Raw genomic sequence first — 16,081 nt, 5'->3', positions numbered from 1 at the left:
CATAGAGCCTCAGCCATCCATCTGTTTTTGCATTCCAGTCCTCTTGATACAAATGCTAGCATTGAATTTGCCTTCCTTACTACTGAAATGCTGGCTCTACCGAACTACCAAAATGCTTTTATAGTATCTGTCTCAACTGTCTCCTCTAACAGCTCATTCCACATACCCACCACCCACTGATTGGAAAATGTTGCCCCTCAGGTTCTTATTAAATCTTGTCCTCTCATCGCAAACATATGTTCTCTTGTTTTGAGTAACCTACTCTGGATAAAAGACCCTGTGCATTTCACCCTATCTATTCCCCTCATGATTGTATACATTTCCGTAAAATCACCCTCGGCCTCCTGCATGCCAATGAATGTCCTAGCCTGCCCAACCTCTCCCTATCATGCAAATCCTAGAGCCCTGACAACATCCTTGTGAAACCTCTCTGCACTCTTTGCAGCTTAATGACATTCTTCTTATAGCAGGGTGACCAAAACAGAATGCACCACTTCATGTCCTTCCTCACCAACATCTTGTACAGCTGTAACAATAACATCCCAACTTCTATACTCAATGCACCGACTGATGTACCAACGCCTTCTTGACTACCATATCAACCTGATATTCCACTTTCAGGGAACTATATGTACCTGTACTCCTTGATCCCTCTGCTCTACAACACTCCCCAGGGTATTACCATTCACTGTGATGGTCCTGCCCAGGTTTGACTACCCAAAATACAACACTTCACATGTATTTGCATTAAACTCCATTGGCCATTCTTCCGCCCATTTGCCCAACTGATCAAGAGCCTGTTGTAATTTTTGATGACCACCTTCACCATCTATACCACCCACTTTAGTGTCATCTGCAAACTTATTCATCATGCCTTGTACATTATCATCCAAATCATTGATGCAAACCACAAACAGCAATGGGCCCAGCACTGAAATTCGTAAGACACGATCTCCCCCGTACAAAACCATGCTAACACCATAAATCAGTCCCTGTCTATCCAAATGCACAAACACATACCTGTCAACATTTGAAAATGAAAAATCTAACTTTGAGTGCGCAGGTTGATGGAGTGCGAATGCCGAAGGCGCTCGGCCATTATGGGTGGGGTCATACCCATGTAAGAGCACAAGAATGCATAACTTGTTTATTGACTATTTGTAATACAGTTTATTGTGTATTATATGTCATAGCTGCTTTCTTGCATTTGTCCAGAAGTTTATCATTGAAAGTAATTTGGTAGCAACATTTTCCCATGACCTGGGGAAACGTTAAGAGACTGGAATCTCTATGCCTCGTTCTTTTTTTCTCTCTCCCTCTATCCCCTCCCTCCCTCTTCCCTCTCCCCCCTCCCTCTCTCTCTCTCTCTCTCCCTCCCTCCCCTTCCCCCCCTCCCTCTCTCTCTCCCTCCCTCCTCTCCCCCCCCCCTCTCTCTCTCTCTCTCTCTCTCTGAAGCTGGTCTGTGATTGGCCGCAACGCCCCTCGGATACTGTGTCTGATTGGCCGCCGAGTGCCCACCGCATTATGTGATTGGACACCATGCCCTTGGAGACAGCGGCCGATTGGACGGGAATTTTAAGGGAAGCTGGTCGGTGATTGGACGCAATCCCCTTAGACAGATCCCCTTTGATTGGCCGTTTTTTCCCCCTCATTCAAAAACCGTACTGTTCCAATTTTTCACACTTTTAACTTAAAAATCTGAACCAATACGATAAAATCGGACTAGTTGGCAGGTATGTATACATCTTACCCTTCAGCACCTTCTCCAGATACTTGCCTCCACATATGTTAACCTCACTGGTCTATGGTTCTCAGGCTTTTCCTTGCAGCCCTTCTTATACAGAGGCACAACATTAGCCTTCCAGTCATCAGGCACCTCACCTATGTCTTATATGATTCATATATCTCAGCCAGTGTTCCCACTATATCTTCTCGAGCTTCCACAGCGTGCTCATGTATATATGATCAGGCCTAGGATATTTATCTAGCTTCATAAGCCCTAGGGTGTCCTGTACCCACTTGACTGTAATACGGACTGTCCTCAAGGCACTCCATTAACAGTATCAAGTTCCTCGCCTTCACATTTTCTCCACAATAAAAACAGGAGAAATGCCCATCGACCTTACCCATCTCTTGCAGCTACACGCATAGATGATTACTTTGATTCCGTGGTGGCCCTATTCTCTCTCTAGTTTTTTCTTTTAATGTACAGAAAATATTTTTGGATCCACCTTAATATTATCTGTCAGACCCATCTCCTGCCCCCTCCAGCTTTTAGCACCAGGTGATGATGCAGAAGCCATTTTGGAAGCCTCCCTCTACCCCCTTTCCCTCCCACCCTGCCTCTCTTCCTTTTTTTCTCCTTCCCTCAATTATTCCCTCCCTCTCTCCACACCTCCAGCTCTCCCCCTTGAGCCCACCCACCGTTCTGTAAAATCAAGGCTGTGTACCAATCACTGGTAACCTTTCACCACTAGGCTTATCCAGAATTCTACCACAGCCTGAAAAATAAGCAAAGGCTCAACTTCCACTCACTCAATGTTCCAAAGACTCAATGTTATATGAGAATTTTCTCGAAGTTTGTGACCCATAGCGCTGTGGCCATGGCGCTGTGTAAATAGCGATATGTTTAAAGCTCATAGCGCTCCAGCCGGTAGCGCTATATTTAGAACCCATAGCTCTGTAGCCGACAGCTCTTCGTTTAAATTCCCATGCATTAAACTGACAGTGCTCTGTTTAAACCTGGAGTGGGACAGGCAGATCAAAGCTTACAAAAATCATCCAGATCTTGAAATTTTAAATACTAATAGATTGAATCTGCTATAATTTTTAGAGGTACAGAATGACTTTTTAAATCCTTGCATTTTTTAAGCAGCAAGATCTCACGTCAATTTCAGCGGGTTATTACTTTTCCATTGGCAAGTGGTATGTTAATGAAACAGGAAGTCGGGCCGATTTAAAAAAAATCCCCATTTAACAACGTAAAATCGTACATCAGTATTCTTATTGCATTTCCGTACAAAATACGAAAAATCCGTACTACTTGGCAGCTTTGCTAATGCCATCAAAGTTGGCCTGACTCTAATTCAGAGCTCTTGCTTGTGGACAAATCCACAACTATTTTAATGCTATCAGCTGATCCCAAAAGCCTCAACCACCAACACTTCAGTCACCTGCCCTTCACAATTTCTTAAGAGTAGATCAAATTACCCCTTGCCCTTATAAGTCCCTCTACATATTACAGGAAACTTTCCTGAACACATTTGACAAATTTCACTCCGTCTAAGTCCTTGGCATTAGTCCCAGTCTATATTGGGAAAGTTAAAACCCCCTTTTATGACATCCCTATTAGTCTTGCAGCCACCTGTAACCTCCCAGCATATATGCTTTTCAAATTGACTATTTGGGGGCCTATAGTAATTGTGTATATGGGCCATTATTTGGAAAGTGAACCAAAATGTCACACACGTTACCAAATGACATCACATAAAGTAATACATTAAAAAGTTATTGTAAGAGATTAATCTTATTCGTTGTTATTTCCCTACCTACAGAACTATATGCATGTTTACTAAAGATAAGAACTCTAGCTTTTTAAAATTCACAAGAGTTTGTAAGATTAAACCGAGTTATGGAAAAAATGCTTCCGTGAGGTCACACACGTGACCAATCATATTTGACCTCTGATCCTAAACAAACATTGTCTGCATAACATAAATATTTAACTTCATAAACCTCAAAAAAGAATCATATCTACAGTGCAAAACAATATACCTGTAATGCTTTCAGAATTAGGAGAGATGTATTCCACAATTTTTCGTCACATGCGTGACTGAGAATGGGCTATATTACAACTTAATCTTGTGATGGAGGTGATGTGGGTGGGTAACTTTGTCTCTATATTGACTTAATTGGACATAATTCTCCCCCAGAGAAATTTTGAAATGTTGAAGCACACTAAATGTTCTATGTGGAAATAATTCATTCATATGGATACAATTTATTCCTATTATTGTCCAAGTGGACACTAAATTAAAATTTTAAACAGCCCTTATGTCTCTGATTAAAAACAATGCACTTTATTCGTATTTATATCCAGGTATGAAATTATCCCATAGTACCTTGCGTATCGCCTGCAAGAGCACCCATAGAATAAATAGCAAAAGGGGTAATTATCGTACTATGTGTAGAGAGGCACAATTCAGGCAATGCTGCTGTGCTGGATATCTGAAGCGAAGCCCGGCCCCCCATACAGGTCTATCGATCATCTGGTTGAGAATTCAGTCCTCTATTGTCATTCACGAAGGAATGAAAAAAGCTAGTGATCTCATTGCCTCAAGAATCAGTGTGGAGTGGGCCAGAGAAAATGTTTAACTGCGAGGGCTAGCATTGGTGGGCTTGTGCTTCTCCCTTAAGAATACACTGTGTGCAGGACTACTGAATAATTTCCATCTAATTTTCAGTTCATGACAAAGTCAAATCTATTTAAAAGATACATTATTTTCGGTTTTGCTCTGAACTGATATTCAATTTCAAACAGCTACAGCCTGTAATGTTGCAAGGTACAACTGGTAGTGCATTCCAATCTGGAAGATCTTTCCAGCAAAACATCTTTACAAGTTCCAATGTTTATATCTGCTTTAGGCTGACATGCAGATCTTATTAAGATATGCAAAACAAATTATTTTATTTCTGGAAAGCTTTGACAAAAGTTATATATCACAATTTATATCCAATTTTATTATTGAATCAAATCAAGTACAAACACAACAGAATCAATAACTCAAAACAAAAAGTTATCCAAAATCACAAACAAGTATAATCACCATAATATACACCTCAATAGTCAAGGCATATTAATATTCAGTATTCTTTATTCATTACTTTGTTGGAGAAAAGAAAAAAAGCATAAACAAGGTATATGCAAAATTCTCTGGGTTTTTTTAGTTCCAAAACATGAATTTTATTTAGAGGCTGCGAAAACAAACAAAAAAACAATTGTTTTGAGTAAAGAATTTAAGGCTTACCAGTGGCAATTTTCCCATATAGTCCTACATCTTGTGCTGTCTCATCATCACCAAGAGCTTCAATGGTCACCTCTGGAAACTGTAGTAAACTACTTGTGACTTGTGCTGTTAGTTCACACATACTTCACTCTGAAATAAAATAAACCAAAATATATGCTGTAAATCAGAAGCAACTGAGCAACCATTCCAACAATTATAATCTGATTAGAATGTAGCATTTGTGATTGTGATCTAGATAAATATTTACTTATTACAATGCTGCTGAATGCCGAATTCTGAATTACAGAAAGTGTATTTTAGAAATGAATTCCCTGGCTATTCCATAATTGTAGGAAAATCATAAATGAATATTTTTAATCTAACATTTCCCTTTACATTCTGATTAACATTTCAGAATTTAAGTCTTACTGGCCTTATCAGCACAGGAAATGGGCTACTCGAGTTGACAACGTGCTTATTACCAAATCATAGATTATCCATTATCAGGAAAAATCGCGACAATGCCAACCACCGCCTAACTAGACTAATCCTATTTGCCTACATTAATTGCATATCCTTCTATGCCCTGCTCATTCAAGTAACTATCCAGAGGCCTCTTAATATGTATAATCTGTTCCTGACTTCACTACCTCTTCTGGCAGTGCATTCCAGGTGCCAATTACACTTGTGAAAAAGATCCCTTTAGATATCATTCCTCTCACTTTAAACCAATGACTTAAAGTTTTAGACACCCTTACCATGGGAAAGTCACTGGTTATCTATCCTATATATGCAACTCACAATTTTACATATCTCCCTCATGTCAATTCTCAGCCTCTTACTCGAGAGAAAACAGATCGAACCTATTCAATCTCTCCTGCTTTCACAAGCCCTTCAGTTCTAGCAACATCCTTGTGAATCTTTTCGGCATCCTTCCTAGCTTAATCATATCCTTCCGAACATGTGATGACCAGAACTGTGGACAATACAAGTGTGGCCTAACCAATCTAGTGTACAACTGTAACTTACTATCCCTACTCTTGTACTCAATGCCTGGGCTGATGAAGGCAAGTATACCATGCACCTTCTTCACACCCTGACTACCTATGCTCCCATTTCAGGAACTGATTGATACAAATACATCGATAGATGCTCCTGAACACATCATCAGTGATGTAACCTGGGGTCATTGGGTGCTTCGGGTCTTTCAACATCAGACACCGTCACCCAGACGACCCAGCTGTGGTTGATCAGACCACGACTTGTGTTCACCCAAGTTATCTCTGTTCAACAACATTTCTCAGTGCCAAGTGTACAGTATGTATAGGTAATTCTGTTACAACACAATAGTTGTGTTCCAGAGAAACCTTGCCTTGGAAGAAGAAGACACATGAAGTGCTGGCGTAACTCAGCAGGCCAAGCAGCATCTCTGGAGGTGATGTTTTGGATCAGGACCCTTCTTCAGATTGATGGCAATAGAGAGGAGAAAGACGGAGGCAGGATAAAGCCAGGCCTGTGACTTTATATTCCGCTAGAGTTGCTTACAACCCAACAGTATAAACATTGAATTCTTTCCATTTTAGGTAACCAACCTACAAGCTTTTGAGAGTGTGGAGGCATTAGTCGTGATCTTTCAAGGACCACTAGAGTCAGGAATGATTCCAGAGGACTGGAAAATCTTAAATGTATCTTAACTATTCAAGTAGGAAGTGAGGCAAAAGAATGGAAATTATCGGCTGGTTAGCCTGATTTCAGTGGTTGGTAAGATTTGAGTCCATCCTCAAGGATGAAGTTTCAGAGTATTTGGAAGCACATTATAAAATAGGTCAGAGTCAGCATGGTTTTGTTCAGGGAAGATCTTGCCTGACAAATCTGTTGGAATTCTTTGAGGAAGTAATAAACAGGATTGACAAAGGAGAGTCAGTGGATGTTGCTTACTTTGATTTTCAGAAGGCCTTCGAGAAGGTGCTGCATGCGAGGCTGCGAAACAAGATAGGAGCCCATAGTATTAGAGGCAAGCTACTTGCAAGGATAGAAAATTGGCTGACTGGCAGATGGAAAAGAGTGCGGATAGAGCGAGCCTTTTCTGGTTGGCAGACAATGACGAATGGTGTTCCATTGGGGTCGATGATGGGCCAGCTACTTTTCATGTTACATGGTAATGATCTGGATGATGGAACAGATTGCATTGTGGCCGAGTTTACAGATGAAATGAAGATAGGTGGAGAGGTAGTGTTGGGGAAGGAGGAATTCTACGGAAGGACTTGAACAGTTTGGGAGACCGGGCAAAGAAGTGGAGCAAATGAAATACAGAGTAACAAAGTGTGCGTTTGTGCACTTTTTGTAGACAGAATAAAAGCATGGACTATTTTCTATATGGAAGGAGAATTCAGAAATCGGAGGTGCAATGGGACTTGGAAGTACTGGTGTGGGATTCCCAGAAGGTTAATTTGCAGTTTGAGTCAGTAGTAAGGAAGGCAAATGCAATATCACCATTCATTTCAAGAGGACTAGATTATAAAAGCAAGGATGTAATGCTGAGGCTTTATAAGCTGCTGGTCAGACCACATTTGGAATATTGTGAGCCGTTTTGGATCTCATACCTGAGGAAGGATATGCTGGAATAGGAAGGGGCCCAAAGGAGTTTTATGAGAATTATTTCAGGGATGATTGGGTTAACATATGAAAAACGTTTGATGCTCTGGGCCTGTCTTTGCTGGAGTTAAGTATAATGGACACAATAATATCCAATAGAAACGTACCAAATTATGAAAGCCTATAGAGTGGATGTGGAGAGAATGTTTCCAGTACCGGGAGAGTCTAAGACAAGAGAGCACAGCATCAGAGCAAAATGATTTACTTGTAGAATGGAGATGAGAAGAAATTTCTTTAGCCAGAGAATCTGTGGAATTCATAGGCACAGATGGTGTTGAAGGCCGTCATCGGATGTTTTTAAAGCGGAGATTGATAGGTTCTTGATTAGCAAGGGCGCCCACATTTACGGGGACAAGGCAGGAGAATGGGGTTGATAGGGAAACATAGATCAGCCATGCTCATATGCAGAGCCAAATGGCAAGATTTAGAATGCAGAGCTTTAAGGTGAGAGGAACAAACTTTAAAGGAGATTCGCAAGTTTAAAAAAAAAACACACACAGAATGGGGAGTGCCTGAAACACACTGCCAGGGTGGTGGTGCAGATACAACAGTGGCATTTAGGTGTTTTTTAGATAAGCACATAGATATGCAAGGAATGGAGGGATATGGATCACATGCTGGCAGATGGGATTAATTTACTTGGCATCAATTTCAGGGCATGGACATTTTGGGCCATAGGGCCCGATCCTGTGCTGTACTGTTCTATGTGCTGTGAGCTGGATTCATCTGCCTTGGAAAGAAGATTCTGACGATGCATATCCCTCATAATTTCATAAACCACTATATGGTCACCCCCAGCCTCCTAAATTCCAGTAATAAACCCTGAATATCCAATTTCACCCATTCATCACAACCCTTCATTCCAGGCAACATCCTTGTTAATCTCTTTTGTGCTCTTTCTATTGTTACCACATCCTTTCCAGCTGTGTACAGTGTAACCAATGTTTTATACAAATGCATCATTGAGCTCGTGTGCTCATGTTTTGGCCTATAAAGAAAAGCATTCAAAATGCCTTTTTCACTGCCCTATCCATCCGTGCTGTCAAGAAAGCTGGAAGAGAGGAAAGGCAGGACAAAGCCCAGCGAGTGATATGTGGATACAGGTGGGGGATCATCATATACACCACACCCATTTTTTCCTCATTCACATCGCCTCCCCCAGAATCTACCACTATCACGAAACTCAGCTACACAATGGAGCAATTTACAGTGGTCAATTAGCATGGCACATGGAGAAAACTATAGTTTCCTATGCAGGAAGTCTTATGAAGAACCCTGCACCAATATGCAGCCCACACTACTGAATAATGTTTGGAGTTCATGAAGCCCTTAGAAATTATATGAGCTCATGAAGGAAGCTTAGAAATTATGTTTGGAAAGGGCTCAGAACCAAGTTATTTGGCATTTGTGGTATAATATATTAATAAAACATACAGGTGGCATTTAAGTGGTTTGCCATGATATAAACATTTGCTGTCGGCCAATAATGAGCTAAAAAGCTATAGCCATATAAATACGTCAAAGTAGTGGTTAGGCACAAACATATCAAATGGAATTTATCCAGCAATGCATTTGAGAGTGTGAGCGAAAGTCTAAGGAGGGCAAACAAGGCAAGGAAATGAAAGATACATGGCAGGATACCGAGAGATCAGAAGAAATCCACATCCATGGATCTATCCCCCAAGGCAACAGAACACGGAGAAAAAAGTATCCAAGACAAACAAAGTAACAAGGATACAAGCTCTGCCTAAGTTAATAAAAGGAACAGGGGGTTCTGCTGAAACTTAGTACTAGGTCACTACTGCAGTTCCCACATACAGTGCATTCAGAAAGAATTCAGACCCCTTCACTTTTTCCACATTTTGTTACGTTATAGCCTTATTCTAAAATGGATCAATTTTTAAAAAAAAATCAATCTACACAATACCCCATAATAAAAAAGCGAAAACAGGTGTTTAGATATGTTTGCAAAGTAATTAAAAAGAAATAACAGAAATATCACATTTACACATATTCAGACCCTTTACTTTGTTGAGGCACCTTTGGCAGCGATTACAGACTCAAGTCTTCTTGGGTATGACGCCACAAGCTTGGCACCTGTATTTGGGTAATTTCTCCCATTCTGCTCCGCAAATCCTCTCAAGCTCTGTCAGGTTGGCAGCTATTTTCAGGTCCCTCCAGAGATGTTCGATCGGGTTCAAGTCCGGGCTCTGGCTGGGCCATTCAAGGACATTCTCGGACTGGTCACGATGCCACTCCTGCGTTGTCTTGGCTGTGTGCTTAGGGTCGCTGTCCTGTTGGAAGGTGAACCTTCACCCCAGTCTGAGGTCCAGAACTCTCTGGAGCAGGTTTTCATCAAGGATCTCTCTGTACTTTGCTCTGTTCATCTTTCCCTCGATCCTGACTAGTCTCCCAGTTCCAGTCGCTGAAAAACATCCCCACAGCATGATGCTGCCACCACCATGCTTCACCGTAGGTATGGTATTGGCAAGGTGATGAGTGGTGCCTGGTTTCCTCCAGATGTGACGCTTGGCATTCAGGCCAAAGAGTTCAATCTTGGTTTCATCAGACCAGCGAATCTTGTTTCTCATGGTCTGAGAGTCCTTTCGGTACTCAAAGTGGGCTGACATGTGCCTTTTAACGAGGAGTGGCTCCCGTCTGGCCACTCTGCTATAAAGGCCACTATACCATAAAGGAGTGCTGCAGATATAGTTGTCTTTCTGGAAGGTTCTCCCATCTCCACAGAGGAACTCTGGAGCTCTGTCAAAGTGACCATCGGGTTCTTGATCACCTCCCTGACCAAGCCCTTCTCCCCCGATTGCTCAGTTTGGCCGGGCGGCCAGCTCTACGAAGAGTCCTGGTGGTTCCAAAGTTCTTCCATTTAAGAATGACGCAGGCCACTGTGCTCTTCGGGACCTGCAATGCTGCAGAAATTGTTTTATACTCTTCGCCAGATCTGTGTCTTGACACAATCCTGTCTCAGAGGTCTACAGACAATTTCTTCGTCTTCATGGCCTGGTTTTTGCTCTGACATGCACTGTCAACTGTGGGATCTTATCACAATCAATCACAATAATGCTTTATTAGCCAAGTATATTTTGCAACATATGCAGAACTTCAGTTGCCTCGTCAGTCATACAAATAAAAAGCAGCGGAACACGCAAAACATTATAACGTAAACATCCATCATAGTGACTCCACATTCCTCAGTGATGGAAGGCGAAAAAAGTTCAATCCCTTTCCTTTGCTCTCCCGCGGTCGGGGGCCTCGAGTCCTCAGTTGACGGGATGATCTTGACTCCCGTAGCCGGCGGCAGTCAGCTCCTGCATCTGGGTGATGTCAGTTCCTCCGGGCCGGACGATCGATCCCCGAGTCGGGGCTGGTCAAACCTTCCGTGACATTGGAGCTCCCGACATCCACGGCCTCTCCCGAGACTTCCGACGTAAAGTCCGCAGGCCATAGTTGGAGCGATCCCAGGCAAGGGATCGCTCCAACCGTAGTATACAGGCGTGTGCCTTTCCAAATCATGTCCAATCAATTTAATTTACCACTGGTGGTAAATTACCACAAGTTGTAGAAACATCTCAAGGATATTCAATGGAAACAGGATCAACCTTAGCTCAATTTTGAGTGTCATAGCAAAGGGTCGGAATACTTGTATAAATGTGATATTTCAGTTATTTCTTTTTAATTACTTTGCAAAAATTTCTAAACACCTGTTTTCGCTTCTTCATTCTGGGGTATTGTGTGTAGATTGACGATTTAAAAAAAAGAATTTAATCCATTTTAAAATAAGGCTATAACGTTACAAAATGTGGAAAAGGTGAAGGGTCCGAATACTTTCTGAATGCACTGTACACTCGCATTACAAGGAGGATGTCACAATATTAGAGGGGGTGCACAAACTTCCATGTTGTTGTCAAGATTGAATTAGTTACAATGTGGGGTACTTTCGTTTAGAACAAAAATGACCAAAGCGAGACTTGATTAAAGTGTTTAAAATAATATGAGGACAAGAGGAAAGGGAATGATCTATCTCCCCTCAGAGGCGAATAACTAGACGGCATAAATTTAAAATGATTAATAGAGGGAACTGAGGATTGGAGGGAATTTTTAAAAAAAATTTTTTTTTTTTTAATTGCTTAATTAGTGTTTGAAAATTTTGAAATTATGATTGGTTAATCATAAAATTGAAAATATTTGCATTTTAACAGACATCTTAATCAAAGTTTCTACAAATTTCCAAACTCAAGTATTGGTCAAATGTGGAGAATTAAATTTTGTACATCCTGTGACTTGCTATTTGAAACACAACCTCAGGGACACGTTAAAGCTGCTGTGAAAATTTAAACTATTGTGCACCATGTCAGTTTTAGTCATTTATTATTACCATACAAATGTTTGATAATTTTGATTTTTTTAGCCCCAGTTTTGCAGTTATATTATGTAATGACAAACAAATAAAAATCAATAAATCTGGGTAAGAATGCAGAAACTACCAGCAGAGTGGTTTAACCATAAAACTTGCTACCACATGTAGACAAATTCCTTCTCCTAATGTGACTACATGTGGTAAGTGAGATAGGAGAAGAGGCACAAGTTGTGAAGCCAGTAGAAAGGATATATAGGTGGAAGGATGTACGAAGGAACTGCTGAAGCTGGTTTAAAATCGAAGATCGACACAAAAAGCTGGAGTAACAAAAAGTGGAACAGGCAGCATCTCTGGAGAGAAGGAATGGGAAGCGTCACCCATTCCTTCTCTCCAGAAATGCTGTGTGTCCCGCAGTTACTCCAGCTTTTTGTGTCTATCTTAGGTGGAAGGATGACAGACACTAAAAAGCTGAAGTTTAGTTTATTTTAGTTTAGTTTAGTGTCACATGTACTGAGGTACAGTGAAAAGCTGAAGAAGGGTCTCGACCCGAAATGTCACCTATTCCTTTTCTCCAGAGATGCTGTCTGACCCACCGAGTTACTCCAGCTTTTTGTGTCTATCTTTAGTTTAAACCAGCTTCTGCCGTTCCATCCTACACATATAGGTAGGAGACAGGGAGGAGGTACAGGATAGAGGGAGAAATGAATGCACATCCAGGTGAGGTACAGGGAAAAGAAGAGGGGAAAAAAGGAAGGGATGTTTTTGGTAGTTTATCTAAAATTGGAGAACACGATGTTCATACTGTTGGTTTTTAAGCTCCCCGAACTGAATCAGAGGCACTGTTCCTCCAGTTCACGTCTTTGTTGCCCCCTTTCTTTCCATTCCCCCACCTGGATGCGCACCCCTGTCCCCTTCCACCTCTATCCTTTGCTCTAACTTCACATTTTGTTCCTCTTCTCTCCTCATTTCAGTTATTTGTCTTCTTCCCACCTGTGGCCTTTGTCCATTCACCTGCCAATAAAAAATACCTCACCAGAATCTACCTACCACAAGCCTAGCTTTATCCCACACCCACCTCTCTTCCAGCTTTCTCCACCTCCCCCCTGTAGCTAAATAAATTTAGTTACAGAATAACTTTGAAAGACTAAGTCATAACTAACAATGGTCAGCAGGTATGTTACACTAGGAATGATTACAACTTGGCGAACAAAAAATAAACTGATATTAACTTAATCCAATACTATTTTGTTAAGAGTCAAATGGAATGTTGAAAGATCACTTTCAACTGCAATAGTTATTGGGCTGCACTTGCAAACTCATGGAATCAATTCGTAACACAATAAGTGATATCCAAGTGGTAAAAGGGAAGATTTGCATAAAGTTCAAACAGAAATAACGCATCAAATAAAATGTAAATTTGTGTACAGGTCGGCAGTAGTACCTACTAACAATGAGCAAGAAAATGATGACTAACTATCAAATCAGAATTCAGTCAGCACAATGACTAGGCAAGTCATAAATTGAGGTAAATTAAATCAATGTTAAGAACTAAAATAAGAGAAAGCAGCTGACAAATTGCCTTGAACCTATAGCAACTGATCTTAATAAATGCTCATAGGCCATTCTCACGTTACGAACTGACACAAGAGGTAACCCGAGTTAAACCTCGTGGTAATAACGTACGATTAACGTACGGCATTCGTGGACGCAACGTAGTGCATCGTGGCGCTAACGGCAGGTTCTCGTGTAACTTGTCTACTCTTGCAAAAAATCAAACATGTTTGACATTTTCCACGAGTCAATTTTACTCTTGTGGTTAATAATTGAAACATTTTAACTCGATTTAAGAACGTAGTGGCCCGTGCGTTTACCTTAGTGTATCGTGAGTCTACTGTGGGAACTCTTTAACTCAGCAGGCAGGCAGCAGCAGAATGTCGCTCCCTTCAGTTTCCCAGCGACAGTCACCTGCCACGCGAGAGAGACCATTGTAGGTCTCCTTTGCACGTCGGTGTTTCTGTCTTTCTCCACTCATTGTTGGCCACATCTGTCACCACCCCCACCTACACCCCTCTGCTTCCCGGCCATGTGTGTGACCCCTTCCCTCCCCTCTCCAGCTCCCCGCCCATTGCACCGGCACGGGGGCTTTGCACTGTCTTCATGTCGGCAATGCCAGCAGGTCCGTGCCAGTCACTGGAGACGTCAGGACCAATGGGACATCGACCCCCAGAGAACCCAGAGACCCACAGCCAACAGCAACTCCAGCCCAGCCCCGCTCCAACTCCAGAGGAACCCGGGTTGCGGATGAGGGGGCGCAGCTCGGGCGAACTGCCACTTGTCGCCGTAGCGGCCCATCGGGGAGCGGGTTCCTGTTGGTCCTGACGTCTCCGGCCACCCCCTGTACAGGAGCTGAGACTGGGAACTGTACCGCCCTTGCAGGTGAGCAGGAGAGTGTGGTTGTTTGCAGTTGCAGAGGGAGGGGGCAAGGGCGGTACAGTTCCCAGTCTCAGCTCCTGTCCAGGGGGGTGGCCGGAGACGTCAGGACCAACGGGTCACCGACCCCCAGGCCCACTGCAAACACGGAGAACCCAGAGACCCACAGCCAGCAGCAACTCCAGCCCAGCCCCGCTCCAACTCCAGAGGAACACGCTCCCCGTAGGGGCAGAAGCTGATGGTGTGCATGGTACGTCTTGTTCTTGGGGTGGCGAATGAGGGGGCGCAGCTCGGGCTGTTGGCGAACTGCCACTTGTCGCCGTAGCGGCCCATCGGGGAGCGGATTCCTCTGGAGTTGGAGGGGGAGGGGGGTATTGTGCTGTTTGATCGCCCCCTGTTATCCCAGGGACAGGGAAACACAGCGGCTTTTGAGACTGGTGGGCAATCACTTCCAAAGTTCTGCCCACTCAGTCAGTACACCTCTCCTGCACTTGTCTCCCGCACTAAGATCAACCCGCAGAGAATGATCCCAGCCTAACCCAAGAGCCATGTCACCCCAGACAGATTAATGACGCCCCACCCCCCCCCAACCTCTCTCCATCTCAACTCACGCCTGGGCACCAAAGCAACTCAGGAGGCGAACCTTGAGTCCGTCTCACAACAATCTGATGTGCACATCCGTCCACATTCAAAGATTTAATCTCCCGTCTCCCCGCAGTGTGTAGACATGGCAGTAAATTCAATTAAAACATATCAAACCTGTGTGTTTCAAACAAATCATAAGTATAACTGCTCTGGCACTGGATGGTGCGCATTTTCCCTTTGTAGGTCACATCAATAGATGCGGCCGCTCAGAATTATATCTTTAAAACAAGCCACAGGATGGAGAGGACTTCTTTAACACTGTTGCTTATTAAAACATAACACTGTTGCTTATTAAAACAAAACTTCAATCAGGATTGGCTCAAGAGTAACTCGGGAGACGAACTGGGAACATCGCAGAAATGACAAGTAAACGGGAAACTGCCGTCTACCCGTGGGAACTCGGTTAAACTCTTGATCTTTCACTTGTTATATCGTGCTCAACCACGACCCCTTCACTCGGGTTACCTCTTGCGTCAGCTCGTAACGTGAGAATGGCCTATTAGATAGTTAATTTTACAGGTAGACAAAAATCCTGGAGAAACTCCTGGAGAATCCTGGGTGCAGCAGCATCTATCAGCATGGAAATAGGCACCGTTTCGGGCCGAAACCCTTCTTCAGACTTCAGACTTCCAGTCTGAAGAAGGGGTTCGGCCCGAAAAGTAACCTATTTCCATCGCTCCTTAGATGCTGCTGCACCCGCTGAGTTTCTCTAGCACTTTTGTCTACCTTTGATTTTCCAGCATCTGCAGTTCCTTCTTGAATAGTTAATTTACATTTTTGTTTACAATATCATTCCTGTTCTCTTATTCAAAAAAATAACCATGTGTCAATCCGAAAAGTTTGACAAATTTAGTGATGAAAATACTCAGAAAATAGGTTTGCTCATTGCAAGGCTTTATCCAAATTTGTCTATGTTGTCAAAGAAATTCAATCCTACAGCACTTAAATCAATAGAATCTACAGTAGTACAATT

General features: G+C 42.6%; 1 protein-coding gene across 11 annotated transcripts in view; it reads right to left on the bottom strand.

The window, feature by feature from the left end:
* Positions 1 to 16,081, bottom strand: part of ahctf1 (AT-hook containing transcription factor 1) — a 131,227-nt gene that overhangs the window by 111,785 nt on the left and 3,361 nt on the right. For all 11 annotated transcript variants that reach the window (XM_033025864.1, XM_033025867.1, XM_033025870.1 and 8 more), the window contains exon 2: positions 5,028 to 5,156. In XM_033025864.1, coding sequence (XP_032881755.1) covers positions 5,028 to 5,148 — 121 coding nt within the window. In that variant the 5' untranslated portion in view covers positions 5,149 to 5,156. The remainder of the gene's footprint in view (positions 1 to 5,027; positions 5,157 to 16,081) is intronic.

This window comes from Amblyraja radiata, chromosome 8 (genome assembly GCF_010909765.2).
Source record: "Amblyraja radiata isolate CabotCenter1 chromosome 8, sAmbRad1.1.pri, whole genome shotgun sequence".
NCBI classification, from domain to species: Eukaryota; Metazoa; Chordata; class Chondrichthyes; order Rajiformes; family Rajidae; genus Amblyraja; species Amblyraja radiata.
Note: the sequence above shows the minus strand (reverse complement) of the source record. Positions and strands in the feature narration are given on the sequence as shown.